Genomic DNA, 23101 nt, shown 5'->3' on the forward strand with positions numbered 1-23101 from the left:
TGCTCCTGGATGGTGTGGATGATGTTTCATGAATAATGCAGGAAGACTGCTGAGATTAGGAACATATGTTCTGACAAAAGAAACTTGTTTTGAAAACACACAGCAACGTTCATATTATTATTGCAAAAAGACTGTCTGACATGACTCTGCTTCTCAACATTTATTCTGACTGTAACGTGCACCACTTTTTCAACTGGTGAAGCATACAACAATGAAAAACAAAAGCAGCTAGGTGCCGAGAGGAAGAAACGTACAAGTGATGCAATACATTAACCTCATGATTTGGTTTTCTAGTTGGGAAATGGACATATAGTCTTTAAATTTTCCATGTTTTCTGAAATGAATAGATAGTGAACAAATAAAATGTATTTCCTCTTCCTGCCATGTCTCTTGAAAATTGAAGTATTCCTAAGTACAAGTATTTTGACATGCGAGGAGATAAATCTGCCTTGAAACTGAAAGTTCAGCTGTATTTTGTTATTTTCCATTTATCAACATTTACTCCATCAAACAGTAAAAAGCACTGACAAATATTTGTTTACAATTTTGCATTTTGCCATGATAAAATGACACCTCTACTATTCACTAGATGCTTTGTTTGATGTTAGAGACAGCTCAATGTGACAATTTGTTTCACATAACTACACAGCAGCACTGAAAGAAGTTGAAATACAAAAGTCAAACATGCCATATCTCTAAACGTAGTTACAAAATATTTGACATGTTTTCATGTTTGAACTATGTCAGTTTTCAGGAATGTTGAGCGGTCAGTGAAAATGGACAACCTCATCTATTTCCCAAATTGCCTCACCGAGTGAATTATAAAACATGAACTAAAACAATGTTTTGGTCATATATATACATATATATGATAGATGAACAACTAACAGGATAAATAATAAACCAACTGATTCAGTTCAGAAAGACACCATGAATAACAATATAGCTCTTTTTCACATTTCTTTCTCAGGTATTTAAAACATTGAGGACAGTTAACAAGGTTACACATTTGATGTGATTCCAAATGCCATTTGACTAAAGTGTACAATAGCAGAACACACCGCCATTTGCATGAGACTGTGTATATGTACATATATCTACCAGACAGTGGTGTCAGTGTATAATGTGACAAGACGTTATCCTCTTTCCTGGTGAACCTGGTGTTATTGCACTACAGTTTTGCGTGTAAAACTCATTACTGGCTTTCAAAAGACCTTTCATACAATCACATAGTACCATAAAATGATTCCATTCTATCAAAAAATCAAGATTTTCATCTGCATCAAAAACAGATGTGATTCTATTACTCATGAGGAAACCTGTCCAATTTCAAAACCTTCAAGTTCAGCACACTGACTGCCAGGAAATGTTGACACTTTGATGCCATGCCAACCAAAGATAGGGTTACTGGATGCCCCGACACCCTTATACAGACATCCTGACACCAGGACAGCTCAATACCATGTCACCAGCATATTCTGACACCTTGACACACAGGTACCTCTTTTTAAGACACAGGGATATCAGGTGTCTTGATCCTTACATACACAGACACCTGGATACACACACACACCTGGATATACAGACACCTGCACACATGGATATCTAGCACACCAGGATACACACACACCTGGAGATACAGACACCTGCGCACACAGACACCTGGATACACAGACACCTGGACACACACACTTGGATACATACACACACCTGCAAACACAGACACCTGTTCATGACACCTAGATGCACAAACACGCAGACACCAGGATAAACAGACACCTTGACACCTGGATATTCGGTCGGACACTCTGGCAAGTAGATACATACGCCCATGCACATCAGGACAGAATGACACCTAGATACACAGACAAAAGGACACAGCCACAAAATCCCCCTGACACCTGGATATCTGGACAACTAGACATGAAGACATTCCGACAAATGTGCACTCCTGGACACCCAGGTTGTCTTGAGCTCACACATCTTTACCACCTGCCAAATATCCATTCATGAATCTGAACGCATACAGAAGTTGTTTAATCATGGTGTCTTGTTAATCACAGCCTTGATCTTGCTCTTCATGAGGTCAGTTATATAAATCAGATGACCTTCAGCAGTGATCACAGATTACACTACCACAGTTTCTGGTCAGTGAGTCCCTGTCTATAAAAGCAATGTTATGACATATATATCCTGCTCAGACTGACTTCTCTTGTCCTTTCACAATCACTTTGGTCAGTTGCTGTCAGGGTCTAAGATGACAGAGTCCAAGCTAGTCGTGCTGGGTAATGAAGGTAACGTCTTCTGTTGCCGCCGAACGTTCCAGTGGAGGCAATCTGCCAGACCATCGAACCAGTCATCTATCTGGTCCTTGGCACAAACCGAGGGAACTGGATACATCGCTGTGGTGATACGTAGCCTGGAAATGATCGAGAGAGTTGGTTGTAGCTAATATAGCCATGATATATACACTGTGAGGAAACCAGGTACATTACCATGTTGAGGTATAGCCTTTGAAGTGAGGGTAAGTCGGTTGCAGTAACTATGGTGATGCAGTGTTCACTTCTGGACTTGAAGGGAGTTTATAATGCTATAACCTAAGACAAAAACTAAAAAAAAACTTGTTTTTCGGAAACAGTAGTTCATTCCACATCTAAATTTCAAGGCTAAAACATTAATCTGTAAATATTTTGTTCTGCTCTAGTGTGCTTGGTGGTATGTTCCCTGCAGTAATAGGAGTTTGGGTTTTTTCAAACTTGCTTTAGGAAAACATGAAATTTAGAATAGAATATGCCTACAATGCCTGTATACCTTGGTTTACATTTTCAATGTCACTTATTTTCTGTATTCCAGCTATTCCTTTATCAGCAGAGATTAAAAGCGCCGGATGTAATCCTTTAATTATATATTCTGGGAGTAACAATCAGATGAACACGAATATTTTTGCAATAAAGTTGAAACAGTACCTAAAATTATGATTGTAAATAATCTGTGATACAATCAATACACAATGCCTTTTAGAAAGAGTTCAAATGTAACATGTTATATATATGATAGATGGGATTACACTTTCTCAGTAAAGTACAGATTCTAGTACTTTTGTTAGGTTGAGTCCAATCCAGGATTTGAACCCATATTGTCAGTGTCAGATACCTAACTGCTAGGACACAAAGTCAGCCACCTTACCTGCTAAGTCACCACCGTGGCTTCCACTGATGCAATGTTAAGAAGACCCTGTATCTCTAATGACAACAGTTTACTTTGCTACAAGAGTGTGTTTTTTCTTATTTGTATCATCATTGATTAAGTGATAGTTATCAATGGGACAGAATGTTTAGATCTCACTCATGTTTAGAGTTTTGAGTGTCGATTGTGGGTCACTTTTATTATCATTTATGTTCAATGGTAATAGCATTTTTAGCGCCATGAGATCGCATGTTTAAAAAAAAAACTAAGACAAACCGACACTACATAGCAGTAAAAACTTACGTGTCTCCTTGCTGAATTTCCTGTCTGTTTCGGCCATCAAACGAAACCCAGGCGTTGTTCCGAGCCTCAGGTGACACCATAATCTGAACAATCAAACACATGCTTATAAAATTTGTGAAGGTGAACACGTTCAGGAACACTATAACACCTGAAATGGCAAGTTACATAACTTTTCTAGTTTGAACATTACAACATTTTGGCAATCCAAAGAGACAATTTCCTGCAATTCTCAAAACTGCATCATTTTTTTTTACTTGAGTTATCCCCCTTCATCTCACTTAGAAGCTGTTAATGTGATGCATAGACTTCACCGACATCACAATTTTACCAGTCTATAAGTAGCCTTCACTAGACCATATCCCAGGATCCTCACTACACTATTTGTACAACACATCCAGATCGCCATCACCCTTCTGAAAGACACGGCTTTTAATTGCACTCACTTTGATTTCCACACCAGCCGGGACTACAACCGGCCTGAATGAGAGTGAGTGAGGGCAGATGGGCGTGATGAGGATACAGGGAACGTTGGGATGAATCATCGAAGCACCTGCTGCAACCGCATATGCCGTGCTACCCGTTGGTGTGGAGATGATCAAGCCTGAAAGAGGTTTCGGACATATACTGAGAGAAACAAATTAGGGAACACCAATTCAAAACACTGTTCCTTTATTCATTCTCGGACTTCATCTCATTAAAAGCTTTTGATGAAAACTGGAAAATATTAAAGGGATGCTTGAATTTTCCTGTGTTTCTTTATATGTTTATCTCAGTATATTTAGACAGTCAAGTCACTGGATGGTTTGGGGTTAGCTGAACCATCAAGAATGGTCATAGGAAACTGAAATTTTCACTTACCGTCTCCCTGTACTGACGTGACAAGACGACTCTCTATATACAGATCTATATTGCACAAATATGGGGAAGGCCCTCGATCTATCACAACTTCATTGAGCACCTGAAACAGCAACATTAACACTGTGCCATTGGGTTTATTTTTGTCAGTCTGTTAACACTTTGACTGCACTATGAGTTACCTCGTATACTTCGGTATTCTAAAACAATTTAAAACAGGTTGACAAAAGAAGCACAACAAGCAATAGTCTACTGGTGGTAACAAAGAACACCTGGAGACTTTTTCCTCTTGTGCCTGTTTGCCAACATAGAAAATATGTTTTAAGATACCACGTACATAGCTACAGGATAAGTCACAGTGGCAAATATGACCAGAATTGATACTACCAGCATACTCATGAAGGCAGTGAAGGTGTTAACACCTTTCTCAGCAATAGTAGACATTAAAGTTGATATTGTCTACAGTAACCCATGTCTGCTGGGTATGATGACATGTCATGAACAAAGTCACCACTGAATTTCCGGGCATGTTTCTGGCCAGCAATTAGTCAATCATTGACAACACACTGGAACCACTGGCTCTACACAATGTCATATGAAACAAGAATACTCAATGTGAAGGCAACAGGTACGTATACTTACCAATATATGGGCATCTCCACATTTCTTGTCTATATTTTTTACATGAGGTATTCTGGAACACTCCGATCCCTGATTACATACAACACATTTGAGGCGGTATCTCAAAAGCAGGGATGCATCACCTGAAACAAAATCATCCTGAATGATAAGAATGGTAATCAAATATGGCTACTAGCATAAAACCAATGAAATCGTGTTTTAACAAACCAGGGCACTAACTGACTAACAGAAGGAGAAGAGCATTTTTTCAGGATAGACAATTTCTTTAGTTCAAAAGACGTAGCGTTTCCTGCTGGATAACAGTGTTAACATCTACACCGAAACTCTGCCTCTGTGCAATAAAGAAGTCTATCCATAAAGCGTGTTCCTCTTCATCATACCGACTTCTAAATGATCTCCACGTTCTCCTTAATGCATGCTACTGCAACTATCAAGCAAGTCTGACATCTCTTGTTGGGGAAACACACCAATATCCATACCTTGCAAAACGCTGGTGACTTGTTCCTGGAAGTTGCAGAAATGGAATGGAGTGAGGAAGCCGAGGGACCCCATGTTGAAGGCCATCACGGGAGGAACACTTTGCTGACGAGACAAACACACAGTACTCAAATATAATGACTAAAAATCTCAGTGCTTTATTCAGGCATAAGTGATTGAAAACTTCACAAATGTCCATTGTTATTATTATATCAGCAAGTTTAGATAGTAGTAGGGTAGCCCAGTGGTTAAACCATTCATTCATCACACAGTGCAATTCCCCACATGACATGTGAAAGGCATTTCTGGTGTCACCTGAGGTAATGCTGGATATAAAAACAGAGGAAAAACCAAATGCACTCACGCTGGTTGGATCAAGGGGAGGTAATTTCAACCACCAGACTTATTACATACAGACAGACCACCCTCAAGCTGATATTCAACCAAATCCTTACTGCCACATCTACCCAATATTTCCAAAGAATCTTGGCATGTAAGTCTTGATACATATGTTCAAAGACACTACTTCACACACAACAAATTTTAATTTTCTTCATCCATTTTTTTGTTTGGTACTGAAGTGTTCTAAAACATTTTTATGGGTCAGGCAAATTAAAAATGAGAACATAAATGAGTTAGATAAAGCCTAACGCATCCTAATTTATTCTCCATCAGAAATGACAATATATTGCCTGATGAGTTATCTCCCTTGTTCTGCAGCCCCATGCATCACTGCTGTCGTTGTCACACAGATCATACAGTTCAATCTATACCACTCCATTTAAAGCCGTCAATACTACTCTCAAGCAAACTATTTGAAATCACCCACATTTTAACAGAGCCAAGACTAGAAAGTGTGGAAACAATTCAGCAGGCGAAGGACTCTTTATGTGTTGTCACAGCCCTAGTGTACAGAACATAACCCTGTGCACTTTAACGAACAAAGATGACTTTGTGTCCCAGTCCACCCAGCTGTGAAAGGGTACCTCATAAGGACGGGAAAGCCACATTAATTTGGTGTGCCTAGTTGTATGATCCCCAGGGAATTGAGACTGAAAATATGATGTGCTCTAGTGATGGACATATAATGATAAAAAAAAAAGCATCTTCACGCAGTTGAATATCGGTGCTATACAAAAATTAGCATAATAACAACAGATAAACACATATAGTAAGAAACTCTCAAAGGTAAGTAAACTGGGGGTCAATCTTAGGTACATTTGTCAGGCACTTTGTGTAAGGAGACCCAGACTAGCTAACTCCTTCACTCATTAAGGCCGAGAGACGCATATGTGCGGCAAATTAATTAGCTTCTCACGGAGAGACTCACATGTGTGTTTTACTTTTTAAATTATCAGGCTAACTCCTTAAATCATCATGGACTTACTTGAAATAAAGACGAGGCATAGAGCAGTGTTCCATCACCACCGAGGCACACAATGAAGTCGATCTTGTCAGTAAGATCTTCCTCACCTGCAACAAACATCACCTGTCCATTAGCTTTCATTATTGGCAGTAGCACAAATATGGTAAAGCGTTAATGTTAAACATTGTGATCACTGTCAGTACTATCTGAAGTGTCATTACATGAATTCAACTGAGAGTGGGTGGGTGGGTGGGTGGGTGAGTGAGTGAGTGGGTGAGTGAGTGAGTGAGTGAGTGAGTGAGTGAGTGAGTGAGTGAGTGAGTGAGTGAGTGAGTGAGTGAGTGAGTGAGTGAGTGAGTGAGTGAGTGAGTGAGTGAGTGAGTGAGTGAGTGAGTGAGTGAGTGAGGGAGCGAGCGAGCGAGCGAGCGAGGTACAATACCACTTTGAGCCTGTTGCACGGTATTCAGTACCTGGACCTACTAAAGTGATTTAACCATGGTTTATCAGCAACACTAATGTCATCAGGACTTTAATGCTTCGAAAATAAGTGAGGATATTGCATAAAAGTTGCTTGCAAGCTAAAAAAATTCCCGACAATACGTACACAAAATTGTTTTGTTGTGACTCACCTTCTCTGAATGTCTGTATCTTGGACAGAAGATCCTGGCTGTTGTTTCGGAACAGTTTACTCGTGTCTTCCAGAACCTTCTCCTCTACATACACCACCATATTCTTCTCCTGAAACACATACGTCAGCTTAGTCCGGATCTGTGTAAATGCTTAGTGTCATGAGTCTCTGTCAAAGTAAGTGAAGGTTAAAGTAGCTAGTGTTTTGAGCCTGTATAAGTGAGACTAATGGGATCGGATGGACAGGCTCGCTGACTTGGTTGACACTGTAATCGGTTCCCAATTGTGCAGATCAATGCTCATGTTGTTGATCACTGGACTGTCTGGTCCAGACTCGATTATTTACAGACTGTTGCCATATAGCTGAAATATTGCTGAATGCTGCGTAAAACTCACTCACTCACTCACTCACTCACTCACTCACTCACTCATTCACTCACTCACCCACCCACCCACTCACTCCTTCTGCAGAAGGAATATTCTGTGTCCTGGTTCTACAGAGATCCATACAAGAAGTAGTTTGTGACAGAAATTGTGTAACTACTGAAGTCCATAGTACCTCACCGCATCAAGATTCTTTGCTACTAACAAGTCAACAAACAGACCAACAAACAAACAAACGAAGAACTTAAAACACTTATTGAAAACTGGTACTGCAAATCATGAAATTAATACATCACAAATGTAATGCGAGTGTAAGAGTGTAGTCTAAAATGCATAATAAAATGAATGCGAGCTCAGGAATCTGTGTTGATAATAAAATGTGACATCATGAACCTTTCACGTTCCTTTTCTTTTCACACTTGTTATTTACCAAATAACTTGAATTGAATCTTGTCAAGCAATGAATGGAAATGAGTTAACAATGTTTAGATTACATTGCCATGTTTAATAATGAGATTGCTTTTTTGTACCTGTCTTGTAAGAATTTATAATTTACAAATGCAATCTGACACTTCAAAGGTGAGCAAAGATAGTGAAATGATCCTGTGTGGTTGGAAATGTCTGGTCTGATATGCTTGAGTGACTTGAAACAATGCCCACTGATTGCAAGCAGTGATAATTACATGTGACTTGAGATACTTGTACTAAAGTGATTTGTTATGGTGTGATGTTTAGTGTCAACACTTCCACCATGACTATGATGAATGCTAACATGAAGACAATAAAGAATACAATAGGTTTATGTCTTCTGCTGTCAAAAGCTGAAATGTGTCATTCAGTGACCACAGTAGGTTTTGTATGAGTGCATGCAGATATAAAATTATAAATATATATGCCAAATCTTTTGCACATGAAATTTTCAGTACAATCCTGAATCATGTTAAAACTGACTGTTTGTCTCTATGATGTGGTTTTAAGGTACTTTTTAAAATTATGTACATCAGAATCTATGCATCCAAAACATGTGTGCAAAATATTTTTTGTGTGGTCTAATTATTTTTTGGTGTGAAAAATGCATGTTTCTGCATTAATGTGAAAACTGGTCATTATAATAATGCGAGAAGAGTACAGACACATTTTTCACAAAAAATAAAATGCTTTAATGATTTACAGTATTTGCCAACTTGTCTCACCTCTATAAGCCATACAATGAGGTCTTTGAATGGAATGATAATGGACTCATCAAACATCTTCCTGACCACCAGGACAGACAGGGGAGGTTTGTGCCACTTCAACTTCTGACAGCCTGGGTCGGGAATGGTTCTGAAAAAATCACACTGAAACTTATTATGAATTCTACTGCTATAAATAATATTTACCTTCTCTGGACATGTGAAACTTACATTACTGTGTTCTTTAAGTTAAATACACAACTCAGATCGGAATCAAGAGTATGTTAGTTCATGAAGCGCTTTGGAGAAAATCATCATCAGGTAACCTGAGACTATTCTAGTCCTTGGTACAAATTTATTGTTTTGTTGCAGTGTTGATAGTCCATGTCCCTACCTCCAGTGTGTGCTTGTCCTTATCTTAAATACATGAGTGTCAGGATGAGAGCTCTATGGACGTTAATGTCTGTATTTTTCAAGAATATTTCAGAGTATATCATGTGACCATCCAACTGATGAAAGAGTGAGGATATACTCCAAAAATGTTGTAATGAGGATGATATCCATAAGACACTCTTAGTCTTATGACTTCTGAATGCCATTCATAAACCTGACACACGATTACCCTCAGTTTAAGCATGTGACAGTCCTTATCTTACATTTGCCTTATTTTAGGTATGTGTATGTGAGTGCTTGAGCTTATGTGAGTGCTTGTCCTTATCGTAAATATGCACTTGTCCTCATCTGACATGAGTGCTTGTCCTTAAATGCGTGCTTCTCTTTATTGTATGTGCTTGTCCTCATCTGAAGTGAGTGCTTGTCTTCATCTGACATGAGTGCTTGTCCTTACATGTGTGCTTCTCTTTACTGTATGTGCTTGTCCTCATCTGAAGTGAGTGCTTGTCCTTATCATAAGTATGTACTTGTCCTCATCTCAAGTGAGTGCTTGTCCTCATCTCAAGTGAGTGCTTGTATTTCTCCTATATTAAGTATGTGCTTGTCCTCTTGTGCATGTCATTTTCTAAGGTGTGTGTCAGGCATTCTTTATCATTCAAAAGTGAAAAGATGGTCTGTCCATAAGAAAATGAATGTAGTGCCCTGTACACATGTGTAAATATCTGACTGAGTCACACTGTCTGCCATAACGACTGAGGGGAAGTATTTATTCACTGACATGATGAACTAAAGGTCACATTACCTGCCTATCTGTCCAGCAGTTTGTCAATCTGTTTGTCTACCAGCAAACTACAGTGAAGGGTAGCTACAGAGCTCTCTAATATCTTGTAATCAGTGATACTTAGTTACCTACAAAAGGTCTGAAACACTTTACTGTAACACAAAAAAGGGGTGACAAAACTGAAATCGATTTTGTGACTAAACAAGAGGCTCAGAACATCTGAATGTCATGCTATAGGTATTTCAGCTGACTAATGACTGAACTGGAAGCAGTGTCTCCATCAGAATAATAGTGGAGCTCACAGGAAGCATCTCTTTATGGAGCTATTGCTGAATGATGTCTGTATGACATGCTCGGAAACTGTGATACATGAGTGCTGACATGACTTCAGTGTCAGTGATTTTGGTTTAATATCACTGGTATTTATCTTTGTTTCCCTTGTTGCTTAGCACTGCATCCAGCAATTTTCCAGCCATATGACAGTGGTCTTTAAATAATAAAATCTGGACCAGATAAACCAGTGATTGACATCATTGGCTCTATCTTCCTAGTAGGGTTGTCAAAGATCAATTCTTTACAGGTGAAACGGTTTATAAGATACATCACAACAGGTCATCTGTAACTAATGTGTAAGGAAATCCTGAAATCAGGTTTTTGATGAGTGAATGAGTGAGTGAGTTTAGATTTACACCGCTCTTTGGGGAACTCTGCATTGGTACAATGTGTGAAGTCTATTTTCTGGTGTACCCTGGAATGATATTGTTGGAATATTACTTAAACATGTTAAAGCGGCATAAAACTAAACTCACTCACTCACATACCAAACAAGCACACTTACACAACATACATCACAAACACAATAAATCCCTGCCCACTGGACTCTCACTTCATGTTTTGAGCATGTGGTCCAGTGCACAGGTCACAGGTCACAAATTTGATGACGTAAAACAAAGCAGGCATATGGAGTAGCTGGACGGGTGAGCATGTTCGACCACCTGGCTCCTCAGAGTTCCAAGGGACTGGTCCCACTGAAACACAGGTTACATCTGGTGTCTCCTTTGGTTTGAGACTTTGTTTCTAATATTCCTCTGTTGACCTATCAGTGGACTGACAGGCTGAGTTTGGTTTTATGCACCTTTCAGCAATATTCCAGCAACATCACAGCAGAGGAACAACACAAATGGGCTTTACACATTGTGCCCATGTCAGGATTCGAACATGGGTCTTCAGCATGGCAAGCCAACACTTTACCCACTAGGCTTCCCAACAGCCCCTGACATATCAGAAGATGGGTACCCAGTATTATGAGATGGTGATGTGTCAGTAAACCTTGCACTTCATGTAATCACATAACTATACTCCAGAGGGGGTGATAATGACATCTGAGTGCACGCTGATCCAATAAAATAATAAGGTACAACCATGAGAATTCAGCTCGTGAATGAGATGTGATGCATTAACAATCTGACTTGCTTATCAATATCATAAATCATGACAAACAATGTCAGCGCATATGTCATGTGGCGAGATAAACTGTCAAAATAGCTCTGATCGAAAATATGCACTTTGTCGTGATTGACATTCTTGTTCCCAGGCAACTAAAATTAAACAATAGTTATCACTGTGTATAATTTACTATTTACATTACATCATTAGCCCTTCACTATCGTCTCAGGTGACTGATAGCCAAACACAGAATTCTTGTAATAGAGGTAGTGTATTCATAGACATTGCTCAAAGTTGTCCTGATTTTGCACATGGATTTTCAGCCTTAAGAATCAATTACACATAAGAAAACTGTCATGACAGGTTGTCAAACATCATCGGAACACCTTGGGCAGTTGAGGATCATAATAACTAAATTAACAGAGTTGGAGACAGCAAAGCAGAGGTGGAAATAATGTTAAAAATGCTAGTGTCATCTGGTACAGTTGTACATCGAAAATCACTTTCCCTGATAATTTTTCCCACTACACTGGCCAATTTCTTAAATAAGCAATATAATTAACATTGGAAAATCAACTGGACACCGGTACAGTGTGATGTACAAATTTGCTTGCCCAACAGAAAAATACACTGGACTGTTCAGGCAATGGTTTATTTCCACCCATGAAATAAGGCTCTGTCAGACCAGGGAGAAATCATTGTCACAAAGGTACTTTGGGTTCATATGATCAGAATAACAGCAAATTTATAGAGTTGAGACATCAACAAATACCCAGTGATACAAGAGAGACGTCATTGTCATAAAGATTGTTTAGTTTGGGTTCAAATGATATGTAGCTGGAGACATCAACAAAGGCCCAGTCATATGAGAGAGAAATTATTTTCATACAGATTGTTAATCATACTGGTTCACTCCCATATCCGCATCTCAGTCTGTCAAGTTATAAACTGCAAACAAACACACTCCATTTTACAGATGACATTGAATTGTCAGGTCATTTTCACAAGTGCACATGAAAATCAGAGGTGAACACGTACAACTTGGTAGCCAAAACTACACAAATGACTAAGCTATCTGGCACATACTTAGTTGAAGCAGTACATGAACTTTTGTTACAAAAGCATGAACTCTATGGCTTGCAGATCACACAGTTCAGCTTCAGGATGCATTTTACATCATATGACAAAACTGTGTAATCAATGATCACAATACAGTGGACTCTGTCATTACCAGCACCACTCAGGACCAAATAAATATGCCGGTTTTGACAAAGTGCTGATGTTTACAGAGGCCGATATTGCCAGAGTCCACTGTATGTGATTGTTTATGATACAGTAATATTGTCATGCTTCGTGGATTTTATGAGACGCTTTAATCAAACATGGTGAATTTGCACAGACGTAACGGAGTGAACGATCATCTGTGAGATTACTAATATGAAAATTGTATAAAGAAATGTAAAATAACCAAAATCCAATGCAGAACTTGCTCTAGGAAGGGTCCATTCTGCTTTGTGTCAATTTCTTCATCAAACTGTCATACAGTTAGATACATTTGAATGTCTTACATAAGTAGCGAGCATACACAGTAACAAATATTTCACAACATATTGTACAACTATACTACTCGCCATTAGCTGAACATGAATAACTGCACGCGGTTTCGGTTTTGTTTTGTGAGATATGAACTCATGTGTCATTTAGGGTACTATGTACGTTTCTGTATAATGATTCTGTATAGGGTACATTTCTTAATGCAGAAACGTACCTGGGATACACATATGCAGTACCTACACTGACAGTCACCCCTTCAGTGTCAGCATACCATGCATTAAACACTTTCCTGTGATGTTATCTATCACAATTTCTTATAAGAATTTTTAGCTTTATCCCTCAAAGTTAGTTCACAGATATTTATTCATAACCCATCAGCATTAGTACATTTGGTAGATAAGCTCCTTAGCTTTTATCCATAACTAACAAAGGTATTAAATACTTAACTGAGTACTATGGTATACACTCCATCACATAGCAACAAACCTTTAAGTTTGAGGCACGGAAGCTTTTAGAGGTTAAAATGCACATTATCTATCACCTTATGCTTGACCAATTTTATTTCTTCTTTTACAGATTTCTGTCCTGAGAAAATCTAATGGCAGGAGGTGATTTTGTTAAAAAAATCACCAGTCAGGGAAAAAGTCACATGAGTTTTTAACTGTTTTAGTTTTGTTACACCATCTAGAAATAAGTTAAGGAAGTTTATGTTTCACTGTGATTTCAAGAGTATTTCAGTGTATTAATGATCATATTTCTGGGCATGGGAAAAATTATGATTTTTTTTTTTCATTCTTGAAAAGATATGACCAGCAGTTTTTTCAGCAGTGTTTTCACTGTAGTGAACATATTATTAGTTTCTGTGACTGCAGCGAAAATATCACTTTTCACACGCTAAGATATATACTAAGCTATTTATATTACCTATAATATCTTTTAAAAAGAAAAAGAAAACAATGTTCAGTAACTCTATAGCTGGCCACCATCACATGAAATGTTCCCATTATGCAAAAGGATGACGTCAACCGCAGTTATTTTGCAACAAGATGTTAATCTGACTTTCACAATGCAGCGGATCTCTTCACAAACACTGTAAAAAGTTGAACAACTACAACAAACTCATTATATATTTGCACAGGGTGTAGCTTGCCAAGTTTATCCTGAAGTAGCTGTGTATTTGGTATGTTGGCAAATAACCTTCGGCTGTGCAATAGTTCCACATTCACCTATCATCACTAAGTGATAACCGCAACAGATATTTGATAAGATGGCCCAAATTTATGAATATGCACTCCAGTACAGTAAACATGGAATATGATGCACATTAGGGTGATAACACGCAGAACAAATATATACGGCCAAGTTTGGATTAATTCATATATTCCATCTCTTCAACAGGTAGTTTTCACTTTTTGTAAAAGTGCCTGGCATATATATGAAGTTTTCTCCACAATAAACTTTCAGGCTAGGATGCTTGATTAACATGTGATCAGAAACCCCCAGCTATTCCATAAATTGGGATGAAACTGACATTTTGGTTGTCAACATTAGCAATTGGTGGGAAAGACAATTTATGGAGGCCATCTGGATCCACAGCTCCAAACCTGATATTAAAACGGATCAGGGTGTTTTCCTACCAAATGTGTCATGCGCAGAATAAAAGTCTATCAATGTATAAGTTTCTCGATGTTTAATTAATCCCTTAATCACTGTACACACCTTGATTAGTAATTCACACATGTTTTTTTCCTATCATTGTTTTGATTGTTGGTTCCCAGTCAATTATATCATGTATGTCCAATCCTTGTCATTGCATAAACATACCACTTCAACTCTCTGAACTTTGCATATCAAAACACACTGTTTAATCCCCCTGATCTCTTGACATCTCAGTCTGTAATATTATCTCACTGGCTTCCTGTACATGCTGTATATTTTGCTCCTTACCATATTCTGTCATTCAACTGATGAAGGGGCAAAAACTAGCTCAGAAATGTTGTGTTGTAAATATTTAAGAAGTTGTATATCCATTCCATTCATCATTATATAACTAAATGCCTTGTTCCATAAGCATATATCAGTGTATTCTGATTCAAGTTAAGACAAAACTGCACAGAGAGGGGCCTGGAGAACATGTCATGAGTTTTCTCTATAATGACCCTTCAGGCCACATTGCCAAGCTTCCTGATTGTACATCAGTGTATTTTGATTCCTGTTTATAGATGACTTTGAATAACAGTACCATGAGTACATATCGTGAGTTCTCTCTACTGTGAACAGCCCTTCAGGCCACACTGCCAAGCTTCCTGATTGTACATCAGTATTTTCAGATTCTAGTTAACAGATGTTATCATACAGTATCTTCACATATCGCGAGTTTTCCCTACAATAACAGTTCAGCTGGTTTTGCTAAACCTCCAAGTTGTTCATCATTGTTTTCTGATTCTAGTTCATAGATAACATCATATAATGGTACCTGCAGTACATATCAATTCTCTCTACAACAATCTATCACCCCAGATTGCCAACCTACCTACGTTTTCAAAAGTAAGATGTTTTCTTATTCCAGGTCATAGATGACTTTATACAACAGTACCTTCTTTACACATCACAAGTTTTCTCAACAACGACAACAACAACAACAACAACATCAACAACAACATCAACAACAATAAAAACAACTCTTCAGGCCATATTTCCAAGTTTCCCACTGAACATCAGAGTTTTTCATTTCTGATAAAGATTTCATGCAACAGTACCTCGAGTACATAGCATGAGTTCTCTCTACAACAACCGTTCAGTTCAGACTGCTAAATTCCCCGAAGAAACATCCTCATATTCTGGTCAACGTGTAATTTTACAGAGAGTTGCCTTGGGTACATGTAAGTACTCCACAAACCATATGTGGGTCCAGGTATTTTGAAAATGTGGGGTGGGGGTGGAGGTGGGGGTGAGGGGTGAGGGCTGTGGCCAGACTCCCATGGCTCCAACACAAAAAACAATCTTCACAGTGGTCTAAAGTCATTTTTGAAACCCTCGATCTGAACAGACCCCATTGAATATGCCAATGCATAAACATACCCTTAGTGTCTGTACCATCAACCATCACCATTCAGGTGTGACCTACCAGCTCCACTATATACAGTCAAATCCCTCACACATACAGCCAGGTAGACATTGCATCCCTTGCCACTCACCTGTACAGCTGACCAGGTGTTTTCATTAACGATAACCGGTCTATTAACTTTCCACGACCCCACAACTAACCTGTAGATGGTGTTGTTATTGTCATCCATGATCCGCCACTGACAGCATCGTCGTCAACAGCACTTTGCAAGCATGGCCCAGAAGGAGGAAGAATATTAAACTACTCTGGAAATGCTTAACAGTCTTCACCCACATTCAACAGTTCACCAAACTGTCAGCTGGTCCCAGGTGTCCTAAAGCTCTGTTCACATGCTCTGCTTCAAAGGACTGATATGGGGCAATAGGTTTCTTGCTGATAAAAAACATCTACCATGTGTAATGCACAGAATAGGCATCATTCACAATCAACAATGAACAGCTCTCAGTAACTCCATACATTATATAGTTCTGAATACAAGGGAAGTAACTCCTTGTATTGATGTATTGTAGTGGCAGTTACCAATAATGAAAGGCTGTCATAAACAGTCTGTTGACTTCCATCAACAAAACAAGTCCAGTGCTGTGAGTGATTTTGCACAAAAGTGCTTCCTCCTGATTTTGTCAACAGGTATGTGTGACGTACGCCAGTCACGGTTAGCTTCCCCCCTATTGATATATACACAACGCAACACTTGGGCTACTGTGCGGGTCACATGACACAGTTCTGCACTGGACTGTTGTGTTCTACACTGGACTTTAGTGTTCTACACTGTCCTAGCATTCCACACTGTCCTAGCAACACTGTTCTACACCGTCCTAGCTACACAGTTCGATAGTGTTCTGCACAGTCCTACACATCGGGGTGTCACAGACGGCATGCTTCAAATCCTTGTCTCTCAAAACAATCCCACTCAGGTGTCAGCTGTCTACGTTCACAGCCATGATTTCTGTCAAAATAAATTCAAAGTCGTCAGTCAGAAATGGTTAGTGATGGATAAGATCAGGTTAAAATTTGTGTCAATATGCCCTGGTCCAGACGTGTGATGATCCATTTGTGCTTGGCAACCATGACAGTGAAAACAGCTTCCCCTCATAGCGGTATATTTATATAACAGGCTGGTTACATACAAGTTAAATATACCCGATGTACAAGTTAAATAGTCCTGGGTGATGTGCTCCCTTAACATTGAACGCGTTAGATATACACAGTTGCTACTCTTGGCAGATTACATTGAAAAAAAACAGACCAGATATTCACATTAACTACACAAGACAGATTACATTGAAAAAACCCAGACCAGATATACACATTTACTACACTGGACAGATTATCTTGAAAATAAAACAAACCAGACTGGATATGCACATTTACTACACATAGTAAGGCTGATTATCTTGACAAACCAGACTGGATATGCACATTTACTACACATAGTAAGGCTGATTATCTTGACAAACCAGACTGGATATGCACATTTACTACACATAGTAAGGCTGATTATCTAGATAAACCAGACTGGATATGCACATTTACTACACATAGTAAGGCTGATTATCTTGACAAACCAGACTGGATATTCACATTTACTACAGTAGGCTGATTATCATGACAAACCAGATCGGATATTGACATTTACTGCACATAGTAAGGTTGATTACCTTGACAAACCAGACTGGATATTCACATTTACTGCACATAGTAAGGCTGATTATCTTGACAAACCAGACTGGATATGCACATTTACTGCACATAGTAAGGCTGATTATCTTGACAAACCAGATTGGATATTCACATTTTCTACACAAGGCTGATTATCATGACAAACCAGATCGGATATTCACATTTACTGCACATAGTAAGGTTGATTACCTTGACAATCCAGATTGGATATACACATTTACTAAACTGGGCTGATTATCATGACAAACCAGACTGGATATTCACATTTACTGCACATAGTAAGGCTGATTATCTTGACAATCCAGACTGGATATACACATTTACTAAACTGGGCTGATTACCTTGACAATCCACACCAGAGATACACATTTACCATAGTAGGCTGATTATCTTGACAAACCACACTGGATATACACGATGAACTCTCCCAAAAATCCAAGTCACATACACTGCCTAAACAGGTTACCCTACTGAATGTACTGCCGCAATGAACTCTCCCTGCACCAAAACTAGGAAGTTAAACACTACCACCCTAAACAAAACAAACATGACAAGGTAAAACTGGAACCGTACCCACCATTTAGCTGTATCATGATCCACTCAGTGCAGTCTACAGCTACTGTTTGTGGGGTGAATTTCATCCCTTGCCAGTCAAGTTTCAAATGAAACCGGAGACAAGTGTGAAGCATTGTGTAACAGCTGTAAATGTTCAAATGTCGGAGCACAAGAATGACAAACACTGGTATGAATAGTGAATTGTGTTTACATCCCACAATTACATATTTCCCTGACATTTGCTGCACAATTCTTTTGTACAGTGTCAAATTTCTCTCAAATGTCATGGCTAAATGATGAAAGTGACCAAATATAATAGACATTACAACTGGAATTATACTTTTTTAATAAAACATAAATTCTAGCATTATAATGGAGCTGAGTCCCACCCATTAACATGATTAAGTATCACACTTACACAAATATCAAACCGCCTTAAACCATACATTTAAACCAACAGCAAATCAAGGCCGAACTTCTGATTCACTTTCTTATCTTGGAGAGTAAAATACATTCTACACCACCCAACTGACAGTAAATTCTACTAGCCCAAACTGAACATTCATCTGCCTGGGCACTGGCAACAGACTCCCAAACCATACTGATCGTCATCAACACTACACCAATAAGTGACCATCATGAAAGTTGCCTAAATAAAGATGGTTAGAAAACATAAAAAAGAAATCATGCAAAACACTTACTCAGGTGTTACTGGATTTTAAAAAATGCAAGAGATAGAAAACTGCATAGTATTAAGAACTGAGCGTATATAAATCTCGGTTTAGTCTCTAATGACCTACTTCTCTATTCGCCTACAAAAACAAAGCTGACTTATTAGGATGAAAAAAATGCACCCAAAATCTTATAATGAAACCGCCCCAAGCTATAGTTATACTGATTGACTGTTGTTTTAAGAATGTTTAGTGGAATAGGAAGAAAAGTATATCCAATATGAATTTCATTATTTATTTAGATAAAAAGCATTGGCGAATGAATATTCTTCTTTTAGTAGTGATTATTTTTATAAATGGCCTAACATGTCAAAATATAAGCAACTTTTTTTCAAGTTTTTATTTCCACAAGATACATGTTAGCATGGTTGCCATGTGCAAGGCAATAAACTTACATGCTTTGTAGCTTTTTTAATCTCACTTCTGATCTGGTGAAAGTTTGGTTTAACTTCTTTTCTGTTCATAGTGTAAATAATCTTCTTTACTTATTAGGCAGACAATGTTTAGAGGGTTGTTATTTTTCCCTCTAAAACCAAAATAACATATTTTCTAATGTTAATTCAATTTGTTCTTCACCTAATATCCTCAGAAATGAGGACAATTCGGTCCGCACTCCCTTTACAATGCTACACTCAAACAGTAGATGCCATACAACCTCTTGTGCCTGTTTACAAAATGTGCATAATGGCAATTCTCTAATTCCAATATTTTTAAAATAAGTATTAGTAGTTAAAACATGCTGGGTAATCTTGTATTGGAAATATTTCAAATTTACACTCTGTATAATCTATTGGGCATTAAAATGTGTATCTCCCAATCATTCTGGGGAAATTGTCTTCCAAGTATTTCTTCCCATTAAGACATTAAATATCTTTTGATATCATAAATTAAGTCATTTTATACTTCAGTATACCTCTTTTTCTTCTTTCAAATAGAAGAGTCCAGTTTTACATCATAGAGGTGACGCTCCTTTATCATTGTGCAATGTGTGGTCAACAGATCATGTAGTGTTGTTTTAAGAATGTAGCCAAATAGAGATGTAGCGAACAACCCATAAATCTCAACCATATCATGAGATGCAAGTGACTACGTATGCTCCTTTTACAAGGAGTCTGGCAATATTGGACAACATCCTTAAAGACTCACACCTAACAGATTTATGACAACTCAACACTAAATACCATAAGCACAAGGACTGTTCTAGTTCTCGGGTACGTGAGTGAGTGAATTTAGTTTTATGCCTCACTTAGCAACATTCGAGCTAAATATGATGGTGGTCTGTAAATAATGAAGTCTGGACCAGACAATCCGCTGATCAACATCATGAGCATTGATCTGCATGATTAGGAAACAATGCCCTGTGCCAATCAAGCCAGCAAGCCTGACCACCTGATTTGATTAGTCATCTTTAAGTAGTACATGACCTGTGATTAGACCAGTACAAGCAAACCAAATGCATACATCCATCACACACTTATCACATAGTATCAGAACTAAGTCACCTCAGTGCACCAAATGCCATAAGCTCCAAGACTGTCCTGGAGCCATGCAGATCAGTGCATGAATTCCACTGACTGGATATGTTCAAAGGAACCAAGTGCATACACCCTCATAGATAACACTTATGAAATACTTTATGAAACAGAGCATGAACATGAGCGTTTATAACACAAAATCTGTCAAATGAAGCATACACATGGGTTATGAGTCCTTACACATAAATAAATAAACAGAACCTTTGTTTTATTTATTTGCGTTTGTAGGTTAAGGTAAACAGGTTAATGAACTGCATTAGAAATGATTTTGAACACAGTCAACTTTAAAAGATTAAAAAATGTCCAGCTGTCCTGACTTACCCAAACTGCTCAGTAACTGTGACTTGACAAAACTGACCTCTGTGACATAATCTGTATGTACAGGTACCCCTAGCCAGCATGGATGCTTCTTCACAATTACAATCACAGAACTGTCAGGTCCAGGCTAGATTACATACAGGCCGATGTCATACACATGGAATATTGCTGAGTGTGGCATTAAACAACAAACCCACTACTTGGCTAAAAGGGAGCCCCCTGCTTCTCTGCAGGTCCAACTGTAAATAACATACTCGTACCCCGCAAATGTTGTCATATTGATCATGATATCTAAAGCCACTAGTCACCATGACAGAGCATTCCTAAATTTCATGCCTTTTATATACAAAATAGTTGTCACGTATTCTTTATAAACAAATGATTTAGCAATAAATCTAAACGATATTTTCTTCTAGTTGAAACTCTTGAGATTTCAAATACCTAACTACAGGAGAGTGAAAAACCAACAAATATACAATAACAAAAACCTGAATCAGCCAAATCTAAAGAACTAGTACTGCATATGATAAGTTTTCAGAATATAACCACAAAATATCACAAGCAGATTTATGTACCAGCCATGATGATACGCCAAAGTAATTACTCAGAATAACAAGCATGAATAGGGAAATAACAATGCAAACAACTGTAAAAGACAAATATATAAACATAACAGACCATAACAAATTGATGAAAGATTACAAGGGCCATAACATGTTAACAGAAGACTGACATGTACCATAACATGTTAACAGAAGACTGACATGTACCATAACATGTTAACAGAAGACTGACATGTACCATAACATATGAACAGAAGACTGACATGTACCATAACATATGAACAGAAGACTGACATGTACCATAACATGTTAACAGAAGACTGACATGTACCATAACATATGAACAGAAGACTGACATGTACCAAAACATATGAACAGAAGACTGACATGTACCATAACATGTTAACAGAAGACTGACATGTACCATAACATATGAACAGAAGACTGACATGTACCATAACATATGAACAGAAGACTGACATGTACCATAACATGTTAACAGAAGACTGACATGTACCATAACATATGAACTGAAGACTGACATGTACCATAACATGTTAACAGAAGACTGACATGTACCATAACATATGAACAGAAGACTGACATGTACCATAACATGTTAACAGAAGACTGACATGTACCATAACATGTTAACAGAAGACTGACATGTACCATAACATGTTAACAGAAGACTGACATGTACCATAACATGTGAACAGAAGACTGACATGTACCATAACATATGAACAGAAGACTGACATGTACCATAACATGTTAACAGAAGACTGACATGTACCATAACATGTTAACAGAAGACTGACATGTACCATAACATATGAACAGAAGACTGACATGTACCATAACATATGAACAGAAGACTGACATGTACCATAACATGTTAACAGAAGACTGACATGTACCATAACATGTTAACATAAGACTGACATGTACCATAACATGTTAACAGAAGACTGACATGTACCATAACATATGAACAGAAGACTGACATGTACCATAACATGTTAACAGAAGACTGACATGTACCATAACATGTTAACAGAGGACTGACATGTACCATAACATGTTAACAGAAGACTGACATGTACCATAACATATGAACAGAAGACTGACATGTACCATAACATATGAACAGAAGACTGACATGTACCATAACATGTTAACAGAAGACTGACATGTACCATAACATGTTAACAGAAGACTGACATGTACCATAACATATGAACAGAAGACTGACATGTACCATAACATGTTAACAGAAGACTGACATGTACCATAACATGTTAACACAAGACTGACATGTACCATAACATGTTAACAGAAGACTGACATGTACCATAACATATGAACAGAAGACTGACATGTACCATAACATGTTAACAGAAGAC

The 23101-nt window shown here is 38.1% G+C and overlaps 1 protein-coding gene across 2 annotated transcripts in view; it reads right to left on the reverse strand.

Moving 5' to 3' along the window:
* Nucleotides 1-368: 368 nt before the first annotated feature.
* Nucleotides 369-23101, reverse strand: part of LOC137268389 (NAD kinase-like) — a 42458-nt gene continuing 19725 nt past the window's right edge. Inside the window, exons 1-11 of one of the 2 annotated variants that reach the window (XM_067802957.1) lie at nt 18571-18618; nt 16454-17259; nt 9034-9163; nt 7459-7567; nt 6851-6936; nt 5466-5568; nt 4987-5108; nt 4348-4447; nt 3933-4090; nt 3490-3572; nt 369-2419 (exon numbers count right to left, since the gene is read on the reverse strand). In XM_067802957.1, coding sequence (XP_067659058.1) covers nt 2236-2419; nt 3490-3572; nt 3933-4090; nt 4348-4447; nt 4987-5108; nt 5466-5568; nt 6851-6936; nt 7459-7567; nt 9034-9163; nt 16454-16482 — 1104 coding nt within the window. In that variant the 5' untranslated portion in view covers nt 16483-17259; nt 18571-18618 and the 3' untranslated portion in view covers nt 369-2235. Of the gene's footprint in view, nt 2420-3489; nt 3573-3932; nt 4091-4347; nt 4448-4986; nt 5109-5465; nt 5569-6850; nt 6937-7458; nt 7568-9033; nt 9164-16453; nt 17260-18570; nt 18619-23101 lie in introns of those variants that run through there. The other variant, XM_067802956.1, reaches the window with a different exon arrangement.

The sequence above is a fragment of the Haliotis asinina genome, chromosome 16 (assembly GCF_037392515.1).
Source record: "Haliotis asinina isolate JCU_RB_2024 chromosome 16, JCU_Hal_asi_v2, whole genome shotgun sequence".
Classification (NCBI taxonomy): Eukaryota; Metazoa; Mollusca; class Gastropoda; order Lepetellida; family Haliotidae; genus Haliotis; species Haliotis asinina.